This window comes from Haliotis cracherodii, unplaced genomic scaffold (genome assembly GCF_022045235.1).
Source record: "Haliotis cracherodii isolate W230 unplaced genomic scaffold, xgHalCrac1.p SCAF_1, whole genome shotgun sequence".
Classification (NCBI taxonomy): Eukaryota; Metazoa; Mollusca; class Gastropoda; order Lepetellida; family Haliotidae; genus Haliotis; species Haliotis cracherodii.
The window spans coordinates 23,041,782-23,056,373 of NW_027266264.1; the positions used below are offsets into that span (position 1 = coordinate 23,041,782).

Here is a 14,592-nt window from a genome sequence, read left to right on the forward strand (position 1 = left end):
TTTCAGGGATAGTTTTTTGTTGATATATGTATATATTTTTACATATTTATTAATTATTGTTATTGGTGGAAAGATTAAGCAATATCCGAAAACTGTTTTTCTACCGGCATGCACTAACTACTTCCTTTTCCTAACAACACATCATGGCGGTCAGTACTGCATTTGCTGATGCCTTTCACAAATCGGTTTACATCGTTGCTTGCTGTCACTTTGAAAGTTTAATCAAATGAATCCGATGAAAAGGGATTGTTAGTGGACATAAAATATGCATCATGAATAAAATCCTTATCGTTGTTTTACATTGACAACCGTTTGAAAAAAGGGATTGTCCTGTGCGTTGGTTAGATATGTTGATGTTGACGAATAATTTGCACGTGCAAATTGGCGAGGAAGATGCATAATATGATAAAAGTGATGAGGTATATGTCTATTGTGGAACACTCATGTGAGGCAATTAATATGCACCCAATCGGGAGTGAAAACACTTTAGAGAACTTTGTAAACTTAGGGTTGACACATGATAGACGTGTAATGCAAGAAGATACAGTAGGCCTATACATAGGTGATCGCAGCTGGATAATATCCAACACTAGCAAATTCTAACATTCTGATACATTAACGGAGGCTTGGTCATCCTTGACCAATGACAGAACTATTCCATGAATTCGTGAATCTCCACGAAGGCGAGTGTGTAGGTTTGAAAACTAATTAAAGCTCTTCGTGCTGTTTGGGGAATGGCTAGATTGTTTGGTGTTACACTTCAGTGTTGAATCTCCTAGTGGTATCGAGATGGTAATCAAATCATTGCAATTTAGTTCAAATACAAATTGCACTTAGGTCCTGATTATAAACTATATACTGCTCGAGGATACTGGTGGGATTTTCCAGAAGTGTAAAAGTCTGAAACATGCATCGGTCAGGCAATTCATCCACATAAATCTGACCACCTGCAATTAAATCAAAATGTGTGCCGTAACATAGTGTTCTTAGTGAATTCCTGAAAGTGTAAGGCAAAATTTCTAAATCACTATTTCATGATTATAACTTATAGATCTAAGTAGTGGGATAGCGTTTTTGTTTGTTTTACTTCTTGATACAAGTACCGAACACACTGGCAAACTGTAAATCATCAGTGTGCCAGGTAAATGGACATCCTGTGTATGGAAAACACAGATTACACACCACAGATGCACATGCAAAATTGTGATACATTTTAGATCATGAACAAGGTATCATGATACACATCGGATTGCACAGTTGGTGTATCGTCCCAGCCCTAATAATTATTGCTTTATACTTAAATTATTGTAGAAAGAGGCCAAGGCAAAGCCCAAGGGCAAGGGAGACGAAAAGAAGAAAAACAATGTTATGCGAGAGCTGCGCATTCGCAAACTTTGTCTCAATATCTGTGTGGGCGAATCTGGTGACAGACTGACCAGAGCAGCCAAAGTGTTGGAACAACTTACCGGACAACAGCCAGTTTTCTCTAAAGGTATGTATGTGAACTCAAAATGAGCCAAACTACTGGATAAAATACAAATGTTTCATATCCTTGTCAGTTTATCTTTTAGGCAATTTATGACTTGATATATATTCAATTTTGAGCCAGCAGTGAATTAATTTCAGTGTTTACAACCATTTCTTTTAACACTGCTCTGTGAATATCAGCATTTATGACTTTGAGGATCATTCTTTGTCTATGGTGACAAAAGGGCGACGTTGAGAATGAGAACGTTTCCAACAAAAATGATGCACATTTGCGTTGGATATTTTTCTTTGTCCACTTGTTAATGAGGGTTGTTCCTCATTGTAGGTAAAGTGAAAAACTAATATTTCCCATGGGAAGGGAAGATGCTCCTGCCAATGGGCATTATGTTTGTTGCTTACATAGATTTGTTGACTTCCAGCCCGCTACACTGTGCGATCTTTTGGTATCAGAAGAAATGAAAGAATCGCTGTCCATTGCACTGTCCGAGGTGCCAAGGCTGAGGAGATCCTGGAGAAGGGGCTCAAGGTATTTGTGATACACAATCCTCATTAGTCTGCATGACAGATAATGGAAAACTTGTAAGGATCAGTTGCTGTCCCCCCAAAAATGAGCTGTATCACTATCAGATAGTACAAGTCAAAGGACTTACGGGATTTCTAACAGTATTCTAATATTGAATATATCTAGTTATAGAGGGTAAGTGTCGGAATAGGATGGGGAAATAGATTTGCTATTTTCCAATGATATGGTGTTGTAGTGATATTAATGCCTGACTTTATTATTTCTGTGAAACTTACTTCACCTCTGCAGATTTTGCTGTCTATTTTGATACATGGTGAGACAGATTAGTCTCCAATGAATGCCATGGACAGTTTGTTAAGCGAATTTCATGAACAGTTTTTGACCATAAATTTATGGTTAAAATCTACCAGACCATATTCTGTCTAAATACTGATTCTGACTTTAAAGTGTGTAGTACTGAAAAGTTTGCCCCTTAATTAACTTTACTTTCGCCCCAAACCTCAAGGGCTGTGATACACACGCAAACCTGTAATAATAAGTGCTTTCAACATCGACGAAAGTCGTGACAGAAAACCTGATGATCTGGAACCTAAAAGACTGAAAAGATCTGTTGGTGTTGAATTTTGTGCTCTGAATACTTAAAGCCTTGTGAAGATCTGTTTAATAGGTTTTCAGTAACACATGCTTGTCATAAGAGGCGACTAACGGGATCAGGTGATCAGGCTCACTGATTTGGATGATGCATCCCAATTGTGTAGATTAATGCTCATCATGTCAGTCACTGGATCGTCTGGTCCAGACTCGATTATTTACAAAATGCCGTCATATAGCTGGAATATTGCTGAGTGTGGCGTAAACAATAAAGCCCTATGAAAATCTGGGTAAGAATTGGTCTAATGCAAGCCATTCTGTTCTAGAAGCGAATAATGGAATCAGTCACTAACTTGGTTGAAGCATGCCAACTTTACCCAATTGCATATATCAATGCTCATGATGTTAATCACTGGACTGTCCAGTCTGGTCCAGACACGATTTTTTATATAGCTGGAATATTGCTGAGGCGGGCATTAAATCTTCATTATCTTTGAGCCAAATTCTTGATAAACACAGCACGAAGGCACGGGTTGTAGTGATACTCACTGCTGCCTGACTTTAAAATTTGTGCAAAACTAAATTCACCTCTGCAACTCTAGACAGATTGTTCTGTTTTGATACATATATGGTGAGACACAGTTGTAAGCTATAATTAGTTCCTTGACCATTGACACTAACAAGTGGAAATGTTCATACCTGGACATCAGGCCCCTAACACTTTAAAACATGCACCTTTTTATGAGGGTAGAGGCTAAACAAAAATGGCTAGTTAAAATTAGTTTACTTGATTGATGATTTATGAAAGTTGCTGAAACCTTCATGTGTAGTGCTTGTTTTTTGTGTTTAATATATGATATGATGCCATGGGAGTGTGGTGTTTAGCAACATACATACTTCTGCATTTGGTTCTCACTGGAAGGAAAAAGTCTTCGTCTTGAGGCATATTCTTGTACTGTACACGTTTGAAAAAGGTTTTAGCGCAGTGGGCAGCAATCAACCACAATAATGTGTGTGCTAGAAACTGGTGAAAAGTTGTTGCAGCAAATGCTTATTGAAAAGGGATATACAACCCTAATTTCATGAGTCTAAAAAGGCCAAGAAAAATAGAAACATTAGCCTCAAATGGCTATGGAGCTTAGTCAGGTACATCTAATAAATAATGATGTGCTATTTCATAATGCGCCAAATGCACACCCTTAAGTACACAAATTGGTACTTTTTGGATTGGATATGTGTAAAACCTGGTGAAGTGTTGCCTGTCAGGTGAGCTACATACATTTCTAACATGTACTTCATCTCTATCCCTACACAACATATTTCATTGAATTGTTTTTGCACCTTCATTACAGGTCAGAGAATACGAGTTGAGAAAATGCAACTTTTCTGACACCGGCAACTTCGGCTTCGGCATCCAGGAACACATTGACTTGGGAATCAAATACGATCCCAACATCGGCATCTATGGCATGGACTTCTACATCGTCCTTGGCAGACCAGGTATGTTCATGTTGGGAAGTTGCAGTATGCCTGTGTCTATTGTAATCCTTAGAAAATTATTTTGGAATGTGCACCTCAACTGGATTCATTGTACTTAAATTGAGTTTAAGATAATTCTGCAGGTCAAGGTAGTAGACATTAGCAACGAATATGCTGTGAGGGGAATACAATACATATCATGAATATATGGTAACGAATATGAATATTTATTCATGAATACAGTAACAGGTCATCAGTTGATCTATTATTTATTATGTTCAGGGAAACAATAACAAAATAAATTTTGGGACATTTTGTTTCTTTTGTAAATATTTGATTCATGTGTCCATGAATAACAATTTAATTCGTGAAGGGACATGGTTCGATTCACTGAATACACGAGTGAATCGTAACAGCCCTAGTAGACATGGATGTCCAATTGTCCATGCTTTAAAATGACATGCTGTTTTATAACTGATATATTGTACAAAGTACTCGCTTTAAGAAAACAATAAAATGGTTACCATTTTTTATATTCAGTAAGACGGCTATGTTTGTGTTCATGGTCCGTGCCTGTGCATATGATTGTGTGCGTGTGTAAAACATGTTTGACCTGTGTACCTATGGTTACAGGCTTCAATGTCGCCCAGAGAAGAAGGAAGCGTGGCCGTGTTGGGACCAGTCACAAGATCGGCAAGGAAGAGTCCATGAAATGGTTCCAGCAGAAGGTAATTTTTAAGATAAAAATATGAGCTAGGAACACCTAGCGGGATTGTTTACAGCAGAAACAATCTTGGTTTGAATTGGTCTTCGACAAATGGGATGCTCTGACTTGGTTGATGCATGTCTTAATAACCCAATTGTGTAAATTGATGCTCATGATGTTGATCACTGGACTGTCTGGTTCAGACTCAGTTATTTACACACTGCTGTCATATAGCTTAAATATTGCTGAGTGCAGCATTAAACAATGAACAGAAGAAATCCAAAATCCTGAGACACCCTTTAAACTGACATGTAAAGACTTATTTAAGTAAACTGAAGCTCTGACAGTAAAATCTAATAATTCAGATCTAGAACCTAAACTAAATATGTGTTGGATGTTGAATTTATGCGCTGAAAACTCAGCACGAAGGCACGGGTTGTAGTAATATTTGCTGCTGCCTGATTTTTTTATTTGTGCAAAAGAAATTTCACCTCTGCAACTCTAGACAGATTGTTCTGTTTTGATACAATGTTGGTGAGACAGATTTGTTATGTAGGATGGTGCATTGGCCATTTTAGCCAGCAATATCTTTAGCTAATTTCATCGGGAGTGTTTGAGAATAATTTGTGGTTAATGTCTTGAGAAACAACAGTTGCCATAATAAATTAGATTTAAGAAGTATAGTCATTGAGTTATTGGTTAATGTTTGGATCGGGAAACTTGCTTGTAATCATATGTATCAAGAATTGTTGTCTTCTCCTTTGATGCTCCCCCAACCCAAATGAGTAGGTTCTTCAAATGTAGGTACTATTGCTAGAAGCCTCAAGGATCCTGAGATTCCCTATCAACGGACATATTGAGACCAATTAGTACAAGTTTTTCAAATTCATGACTGAAAATATTTTATGCTTATGAATTTTCTTGAAACTCAGCGCGAAGGCACGGGTTGTAGTGATACTCGCTGCTGCCTGACTTTTCAATTTGTGCAAAACCAAATTCACCTCTGCAACTCTTGACAGATTGTTCTGCTTTGATACAATGTTGGTGAGACAGATATAACGTGTCATTTAGTATGGTTCCTTGGCCATTGCACCTGGCATTAAAGTTTCGGGTAGCTTATTTTGTGGATATCATTTAACCACTAGCATAAAATATTTCAGAACCAAACTTAAAAGAAAACTATACTTTCTTGCAAAATAAATTAGGATTTCATTAAAGCTATTATAAATATTGGTCGTTTTCATATTCCTCATCCGCCTATGCAAAACTTCACTTGTTTCTTCCCCCACAGCCCTCTGTGTCTCAGCTGTGATAGCCAATCGAATACTTGGAATTAAGCATATGCAATGTTCATTCCTGTATTAGCAGGGTTAGAAACTAACAGTTTTCGTCCACTAGTCCTTATAATGATAACATATAGCAAAATCCTTAAAAATGGCAAATTTCTACTAGTCCTGATGATACCTATACCATTGGGCAGTTTGGCAAGGATTATAGGACTAGTGCCAATTTCTTACGCTGGTATTAGTCGACTCGTTAAGTTATGAGATGGGTTGGGTGGTCGTGCTTGATCAGACTCCTGAAATAAAATAACAGCACGAAGGCACGGGTTGTAGTGATTCTCACTGCTGCCTGACTTTTTAATTTGTGCAAAATCAATTCACCTCTGCAACTCTAGCTGACTTAATAATAGTTGGCATGGATACTGATTTGGTGAGACACTTCTTGCAAAATCCTTAAAAATGGCAAATTTCTACTAGTCCTGATGATACCTATACCATTGGGCAGTTTGGCAAGGATTATAGGACTAGTGCCAATTTCTTACGCTGGTATTAGTCGACTCGTTAAGTTATGAGATGGGTTGGGTGGTCGTGCTTGATCAGACTCCTGAAATAAAATAACAGCACGAAGGCACGGGTTGTAGTGATTCTCACTGCTGCCTGACTTTTTAATTTGTGCAAAATCAATTCACCTCTGCAACTCTAGCTGACTTAATAATAGTTGGCATGGATACTGATTTGGTGAGACACTTCTTGCAAAATCCTTAAAAATGGCAAATTTCTACTAGTCCTGATGATACCTATACCATTGGGCAGTTTGGCAAGGATTATAGGACTAGTGCCAATTTCTTACGCTGGTATTAGTCGACTCGTTAAGTTATGAGATGGGTTGGGTGGTCGTGCTTGATCAGACTCCTGAAATAAAATAACAGCACGAAGGCACGGGTTGTAGTGATTCTCACTGCTGCCTGACTTTTTAATTTGTGCAAAATCAATTCACCTCTGCAACTCTAGCTGACTTAATAATAGTTGGCATGGATACTGATTTGGTGAGACACTTCTTGTGGTTTTAACTGCAAAATGTCTTAAGTTCATCACTCACTGTCCTGGGCCCATTTCTGCATAGCCACAATCATAACATACATAGACAAGTGTGGTGATTACTGTGTGGAATGAGGCCCTTGAGTTATAAACTAATTAAACCTCAGACTGGCTGAAGGTTCTCCATGTTAGTAATCAACTTCCATACATTTGCTTATCCTTTTGCAATGTTCATGTTTTGACAAAAGATCAAGCTACTGACAAATTTATAGAATGAGTTCTGTTATTTATTAGGTTTAGGTAGAATGTGCCATTGCAATGTGTAATTTGTGCCCATTATACTTAAGCCGTTGTCAATCTGGCCAACATGTTTGCATTTGCTGAAGACCTATCATAGGAGCACGAAGGCACGGGTTGTAGTGAAACTCACTGCTGCCTGACTTTTTAATTTGTACAAAACTAAATTCACCTCTGCAACTCTTGACAGATTATGCTATCTGTTTTGATACAAATTTGGTGAGACAGATTAATCTCAGATGAATGCCTTGGACATCATGGACCGTCTGCTTAGCTTATTTCATGAACAGCTTTTGACGATAACTTATGTTTGGTTTAAAGAACCAACAGGCTAAGTGACAGCCATATTTAGTCCATATACTGATTCTGTGTAGTACTGTAGTACTGGGGGGGGTTGGCCCAGTCGTCTAAGGCGCTGCGATTCACTGTGCAGAGTTACATCCCTTTGGCACATCAGAAACCTATGATGATTCGAATCCCGGTTTGCCCCGACTATGTTTCAAGGTTTGTCAGTGCCATACCCGTGCTCATGGGTTTCACCGAAGTGGTAAACGTCTGAGACCTACATCACTTGGGGCTTTCCTCCCACATTAAGCTGACACGCCGTGATAAAACTGGAATACTGTTAAAAGCAGCGTAAACCCAACTCAATCACTGTGTACTACTGATGTTATGGACACCCCCAGGAAAAGTAGGCCCCTTAACTTACTTGGCTTTTGCCCCAAACCTCAAGGATCGTGAGACCCCTTTTAAATTGACACACACTCAGACCCATTATAATCATCTCCCAACATTGTCCGAAGTTGTGACAGAAAAGTTAAATGATCTAAAACCAAAAAGATTGCAAATATATGTAGGTGTTGCATTTTGTGCTGTGGACACCATAGACCATGCTTGATCACAAATCTTCATTATCTATGAGCTAAATTGTTGATAAACACAGCACGAAGGCACGGGTTGTAGTGATACTCGCTGCTGCCTGACTTTTTAATTTGTGCAAAACTAAATTCACCTCTGCAACTCTCGACAGATTGTGCTATCTGTTTTGATACAAATTTGGTGAGACATGTCAGAAGTAAATCATATTTACTAGAAGCTTCATCAAGGATGTTTGTGACATTGTGCTGATGTGTGGTTTTCTCTTTCAGTATGATGGAATCATCCTTCCTGGCAAGTAAAAAAAGAGGCGACTTTGTACAGACACAGAAAAAAATAAATCATGGTCTCTAATTCCTTGTTTGTCTCAATGTGAACTGTGGATTAATCACAGTAACTAGTGTGAACTTGTTGGTGAAACCTCACTTTGGGCCGAAGGACCATATATGGTCCTTCACTATGCAGCAGCCCTTGTGTCAGGGGACTTTATACCATATACAATGCCACGAGAAAACATCCCTTTTCAACTGAATTAAGATGTCAAACATTCGCAAAATCAACTTATAAGCCATTATTTTACCATGACAGACAACATAAGACTTGAAGAAAATAATTCGTTTTATTAAACATTTTGGAGTTTGGAGGTTCTCAGGTAACGAAGGAAGTGGTCGACACACTCTTCCGATAATCTTGTCAATCAGAATCTTAAGAAATGAAGGTAGATGAGGAAGTGGCTGATCCCTGCTTCCGAATCCTATGCGTCAGGATTTAAAGTGAAAAAGGTTTGCGTACCGTGTATTAATCCCATTCGCTTGGAGAATTTGAAAATAGGGGGTTGCGCGTCCCAAAGCTGTTGTGCCCGAGATGATGCAAAGTAAAGGGATGCTTTCCCCAATATTTGATCTTCCCAAATTGATAAAAAAATATTACTGATGAGGCCAATGATATTCTGCTGCAGAGGATTACCCGGAGTAGGATAAGAAATATTAACCTGAAAACCTCCAGAGTGTTGTAACATGGTGTTAATTGTACATGGTGAAACTATATGGTATTATAAATATAGATGAGTAGAACATGAATGATACACAAGTAGATGAATCAACATGGGATGGTGATGAGACTAAACACTGGTGCTGAGGGTGGTGGGTCAGCAGTCTTGGGTGCTTAACCAAAGATTAAAACGAAAACAAAGAAATTTAGAAAATTTCAATTAAGAGATGTTAATAAATATGAAACATTCGTGAAAATGTAAGCGTATAACTGATATAGTGGATTAAGTAGTACTACACCATTAAATTGCTAAAAATGAATGCAAGATTTTAGATTAAGCTATGACTAAATGATCATTGAATTGTGTCTGTCATGCCAAACTGAGGTTATCGTGATGCAAGCGAATATTGGCGAATTTTTATTATGCACGCATGTAACAACACACGTTTATAGTATCAGGCAGCCAATTTGAAAAAAAAGAAGATTTGACCCGAGTACCAGCGGACAACAGACAGCCACAAGAATGAGTGGTGGACAGTGAAGCTGTAATCTGGACGAATCAATGCAAACGAACCGTTGAACAAGGGCTGGGACAGATTCTCAACACATTCCCCAGGGAAATGTCTGACTATTAGAATTAATTAGACTGTTCACTCCAACAGTTCAATCTATTACTTATTTAAATTAAAAAAAAAGTAGTATTGTTGTTGAAATGGACTTCAAAATCTCCTATTTGTTACACTGGACTTGAGTCTCTTCGATTATCCAGCCTTATATACCTCCAGTCTATTGTGATGAATTATATCCAGGACCCATTTGCTACCATGGGTTCCTGGAAGTGTCTAAACCATCTCTTATTTTTTGGTAACGTCCCATATTTTTCGCGAATGAATATGATTCGATTCGATTCCTACTTCTCATAGCATAGGTATTCCATGTATGCATGTTATTTGAAACTCGAATAATACAGGAAAAGTCACCCGTGACTGCATCTCTTTCTAAAATTGACACGGTCCATATCAGTTAATCTTCAGCAAGTTATAACATTCAAAACAAAAGATCACCTAAGCCGATTTTCTTTTCTTGTTTTAACCCGCTGTTGTGTTAATTGCAAATAGGAAGAACGGATCGTGGCAGGAGTTACCTCCCTTACATCACTCGATAGTGAGCAGTAAACCATAGCATTTGGCTGAGAAGGAAGACCACAGTGTCATCCATATCCTCCGTCATCCTTGCAAGCTTTCAATTGTAAATAACTAATCTTATTTCTTCGTGAAAACGATAGGACCAGTCATTTCTTGGCTCAAGTGTATGTAAAGTATATTAAACAGGTCATGATTTATGCTCTTCAAACGAACCCGACGCCCATTTTCAGAAACTGAAACTGCAGTGATGTAGACTTGCTAAATATTTTTTACTTCCATGGGCTGTGTTGGATATATTTGTTTCAGGGTCTGTATGGCAAACCAGCTGCTTCTTTGTGTGCTTCATACCTTGCGCTCAGCATTACGGGGATAAACTGAGAACAGGTCGGCTCGCACTATATAAAACCGGTATATGTCCGAACTAGTACAAGCAGCTACACAGACAACCAGACGCGCGCGCGAATGCACGTCGCTATATATAGCTACACTCAGGTAATAGTCGTAAACCTGGCGTTAAACCCCATTTCACCTCCCCTGTTTGAGGGAGTAAGTGAACGTTGTACGTATCCGCTGTCTAATGTTCCATCTTTGTCTGTAACCAGTCGGTTCAAACACACCTGTGGTCAATAGCAGGAGTTACTATCTACGCCAACGGGGTATATGTGATGACCATCCCCATCATCAGGACACCGCTATATTACAGCTGTATGACGGCGGTCTGTAAATAATCGAATCTGGCCCATGACTGACATGCACATCGATCTATGTAGCTGGGATACGATGACATGCATCAACCGAGTTACAAAGTCTGACGCGACTTTGCTTGTCGTAACAGGCGACTAACGGGGTCGGGTGGCCAGGCTCGCTGACTTGGTTGATGCATGTCATCGATCTCAATTGCGTGGATCGATGCTCATGATATGAATCACTGGATTGTCTGGCCCAGACTCGATTATTTACAGACCGCCGTCATATAGCTGTAATATTGTGGAGTGCGGCGCTAATCAACAAACCAACCAACCTACCAACACACAAAAGTCTGACCATCCGATCCCGTTAGTCGCCTCTTACAAGCATGGTTTGTTGAAGACCAACTTCTTACCCGGATCTTCACGGGTGTCTCCACACATTGTGTAGCTGTGTATTTGCTATATCAGCTAATTGGTCAGTCTACTGGTGTGCAAATGCAAACACTTTCCATCTTTTTGGACACATTTGTGTATTTTCCATTGGTAGTCTTGACTATTCTGTAGATCCAACTGTGGAGGGTCATTCCATCTCCCGCCGAAACCTAAGCGGTCGGGTAGCCTGGTGGTTAAAGCGTTCGCTCGTCACGCCGAAGACCTGGGTTCGATTCCCGACATGGGTACAATGTGTGAAGCCGATTTCTGGCGTCCCCCGCCGTGATATTGCTGGAATATTGCTTAAAGCGGCGTAAAACCATACTCACTCACTCCCGCAGAAACCATAGTACAAGGAACACAGATTTATATGATATTTATTACAATTTGGTTAAAGCATTAAATATATCACAGAAAGGCTTATGTATACTGTACAACAGTAATGATGTAACGAAAGGCTTCGATTTTGCTACACCAGAGCGAAAGACCATCTTGAAATGAGTTGAGTCTTGGTGTTACCACTTATGAAGTGACGGTCGAAAAGACTTCTATTTATGCACACTGGATACCTCTTGGATGACTTCTGTGTCCTCGGCAGCCAGGATGCCGTTGTAGAAAGGTATCTTAGCGCTAAGTTGATCCAAACTCCCATACTTTAACATAGACTTACGATCACCACAGCGCTATTAAAGGTTGTTTTGTCCAACAGCACCCAGGGAGGAACAGTGTCAGGCAACCCTCTTGGACAAGATAACTGGACGTGTCACTCCCAATGACATGGCTACAATGCAATCACGTGTCTTACACCAGACTACCATAGCAATTACCCTCGAGTCACACTACATCTCGCATTGTGTAATGACTTACACATGGTCCTGCAACACACAATGTAATCAAAATAGTCACATGACTGTGTAATCAGACAATTGACAATGTAATCGCTCGGCTCACCCTGGTGTCGCATGACTCTCTATGTAATCAAACGAGTTACAATTGGAGGCAGTTAACACTATGAAATGTAATGTAATGCTGATACATCGCATGCATATATGCTGATTCGGTGAGCCAAGTGCCCGTGATATAAACATTTTATTACATCGTTCAAAACGGACGGAACATTGTCGGAACTCCATGACGTGTTTTACTGATAAAACTATTTCCGACGAGTAGACGAAGTATTTATCAGTACATCATACGTTTCCAATACACAGACGCATTTACGACGCAAGACATACCTCATTCTACATTATTGTCAATAACGCGAAATAGAGATATATACCCCGATTTTATGTAGCTTGTCCCATGAACACGTATGTAGAAGAACCCTATGCATACAAATATAACAGTTTAATGAAATTCGCGGAAATAACGGTGACATCAGTAACGGTTGACGTATGGAGACGATTGTGTCAGCTGTCACATAAGGCACACACATATATATATATAAAACGGCGGAAACATTCTTCAACTGGCTTCCGACTATCGACCCCTCTAATCCTGCTTTTAAAGTTTATGTATTAGAGCCATTATTTTGGAACATACATTTACTCTGTCTACCTCTGGATGTCTATCATAAATGCTTTATAAACCTTTGTGATGTTTGACAGGAAACGGTAAATGATAATCCATCTACGTTGTCGACATCAACGGCGTTATATACTTCGTTCCTGAGATGATCTGTTCGTGTAGATTTTATACAGCGAAGCCCCGTTAGACTGGGCTCCGTCGTCAGAACAATTAGGAATGTATATATACATACAAATCATGATTCTCCGTAACTATTTCGTTAATCCGGACGACTTTACCGGATGGAAGGAGTTTCACTGCATATTTCATGCACCTTCTTCCAGAGGCAAGGGAGATAACTGACCTTAAAAGTCTAGTTTTATAGTCAGTTATCTCCCTTGCCTCGAGAAGATGGTCATGCACGTAACGCACGTATTTTAAGTAATACACACAATGAAATGTCCACTAATATTAGGAATACCACTTTCGAAAATGTCATGATTGTTGTCCTCATTTATCGACATCTTATTTATGTACAGGTTTTCAAACCTAATGGCCAATTAGCAGGGGGGCGCTTAACCTTATTCCAAGAGTAGATGATACAGTATGGGTAAATGCGAGACCAGCTGAAAACTCAACATTATTTCCATGACGTTAAAGATATGTACAATATTGCTATGGTTTATTTACACCGTCTCCTTTGCACAACGCATGCGCAATGCCTAGTTCGCCTTGCCTTCTGCCTTCAATCCCTTCACGCACTCCACCACCGCCTTCCTGGAGCCAGGGGTATTCTGGAGGTAGGCGAAATATGCATTGCGCATGTGAGGGCGGTTCAAAGGATGCACTTCATCAAGCTTGTCAAGATCCATGCGGTAGAAGTCTTGTTTGGTTCGCGTGTAATCTTCGTCTATTTTCTTTGTTGCGTTCTGACTGTATTTGTCACGGAGCTCCCGCCTGAAAGAGAAATAATAATAATAATAATAATTTGTATCAGTAATTTGATATCCATCATAGAGCATTCCAATATGAATATTAAGATAAAAACACGTGACCATAATACATCAAACATTTAATGTACATACAGTACATACTCAAGCTATATACTACGATGAATATTTAAATTAAGTATACATGTCATTGTCCAGCCTTAGAAATATAAGATTATGTTTGATGCCACCCTCGATTATCCAGTGTATTAATAATACATCCACTGACTTCATTCTATGACAGTTACCATGGGCCCATTGTAAGGTAACAGGCAGGGGATTAGGTTTGCACTGTTTTAGTGGACGTTTTCAGAGGAAGCTGGTTATTGCAAAAGCTTTGTTGGAGAAATGACATCACCACATCCATCGCTGATATCAGTAACACATCACAGAACTGTGTAATGTGATCGGCAGGATATATTCAATGTGGTGTATGTCTAGACAAATGAGTCCAGGGTATTTATCACAACAGAAAGGAGAGATTATAATCGTTGATGCCATGAATGAGATGCATTGTAACTTAACACGTAATGTGAATATTATGTTCTTTCGCTTGTTTA

General features: G+C 39.2%; 2 protein-coding genes across 2 annotated transcripts in view; one reads left to right on the plus strand and one right to left on the minus strand.

Annotated features, from left to right (window-relative positions):
• Positions 1 to 94: 94 nt before the first annotated feature.
• On the plus strand, positions 95 to 8,635 carry LOC139474587 (large ribosomal subunit protein uL5). The gene is made up of 6 exons (XM_071257660.1): positions 95 to 149; positions 1,312 to 1,492; positions 1,908 to 2,014; positions 3,955 to 4,102; positions 4,715 to 4,809; positions 8,554 to 8,635. The coding sequence occupies exons 1-6, from the start codon at positions 144 to 146 to the stop codon at positions 8,581 to 8,583; spliced, it is 567 nt and encodes a 188-aa protein (XP_071113761.1). The 5' UTR covers positions 95 to 143; the 3' UTR covers positions 8,584 to 8,635.
• A 3,325-nt stretch (positions 8,636 to 11,960) lies between these two features.
• The window catches only part of LOC139474596 (dentin sialophosphoprotein-like), a 32,232-nt gene continuing 29,600 nt past the window's right edge, over positions 11,961 to 14,592 (minus strand). The window contains exon 8 of the mRNA XM_071257671.1: positions 11,961 to 14,000. Coding sequence (XP_071113772.1) covers positions 13,766 to 14,000 — 235 coding nt within the window. The 3' untranslated portion in view covers positions 11,961 to 13,765. The remainder of the gene's footprint in view (positions 14,001 to 14,592) is intronic.

Excerpts from the sequence above, each read along its gene's own strand:
- LOC139474587 (XM_071257660.1), top strand. Across the intron at positions 1,493-1,907 it reads ACAGCCAGTTTTCTCTAAAG|CCCGCTACACTGTGCGATCT; the intron begins GTATGTATGTGA and ends GTTGACTTCCAG. Across the intron at positions 4,810-8,553 it reads TGAAATGGTTCCAGCAGAAG|TATGATGGAATCATCCTTCC; the intron begins GTAATTTTTAAG and ends TTTCTCTTTCAG.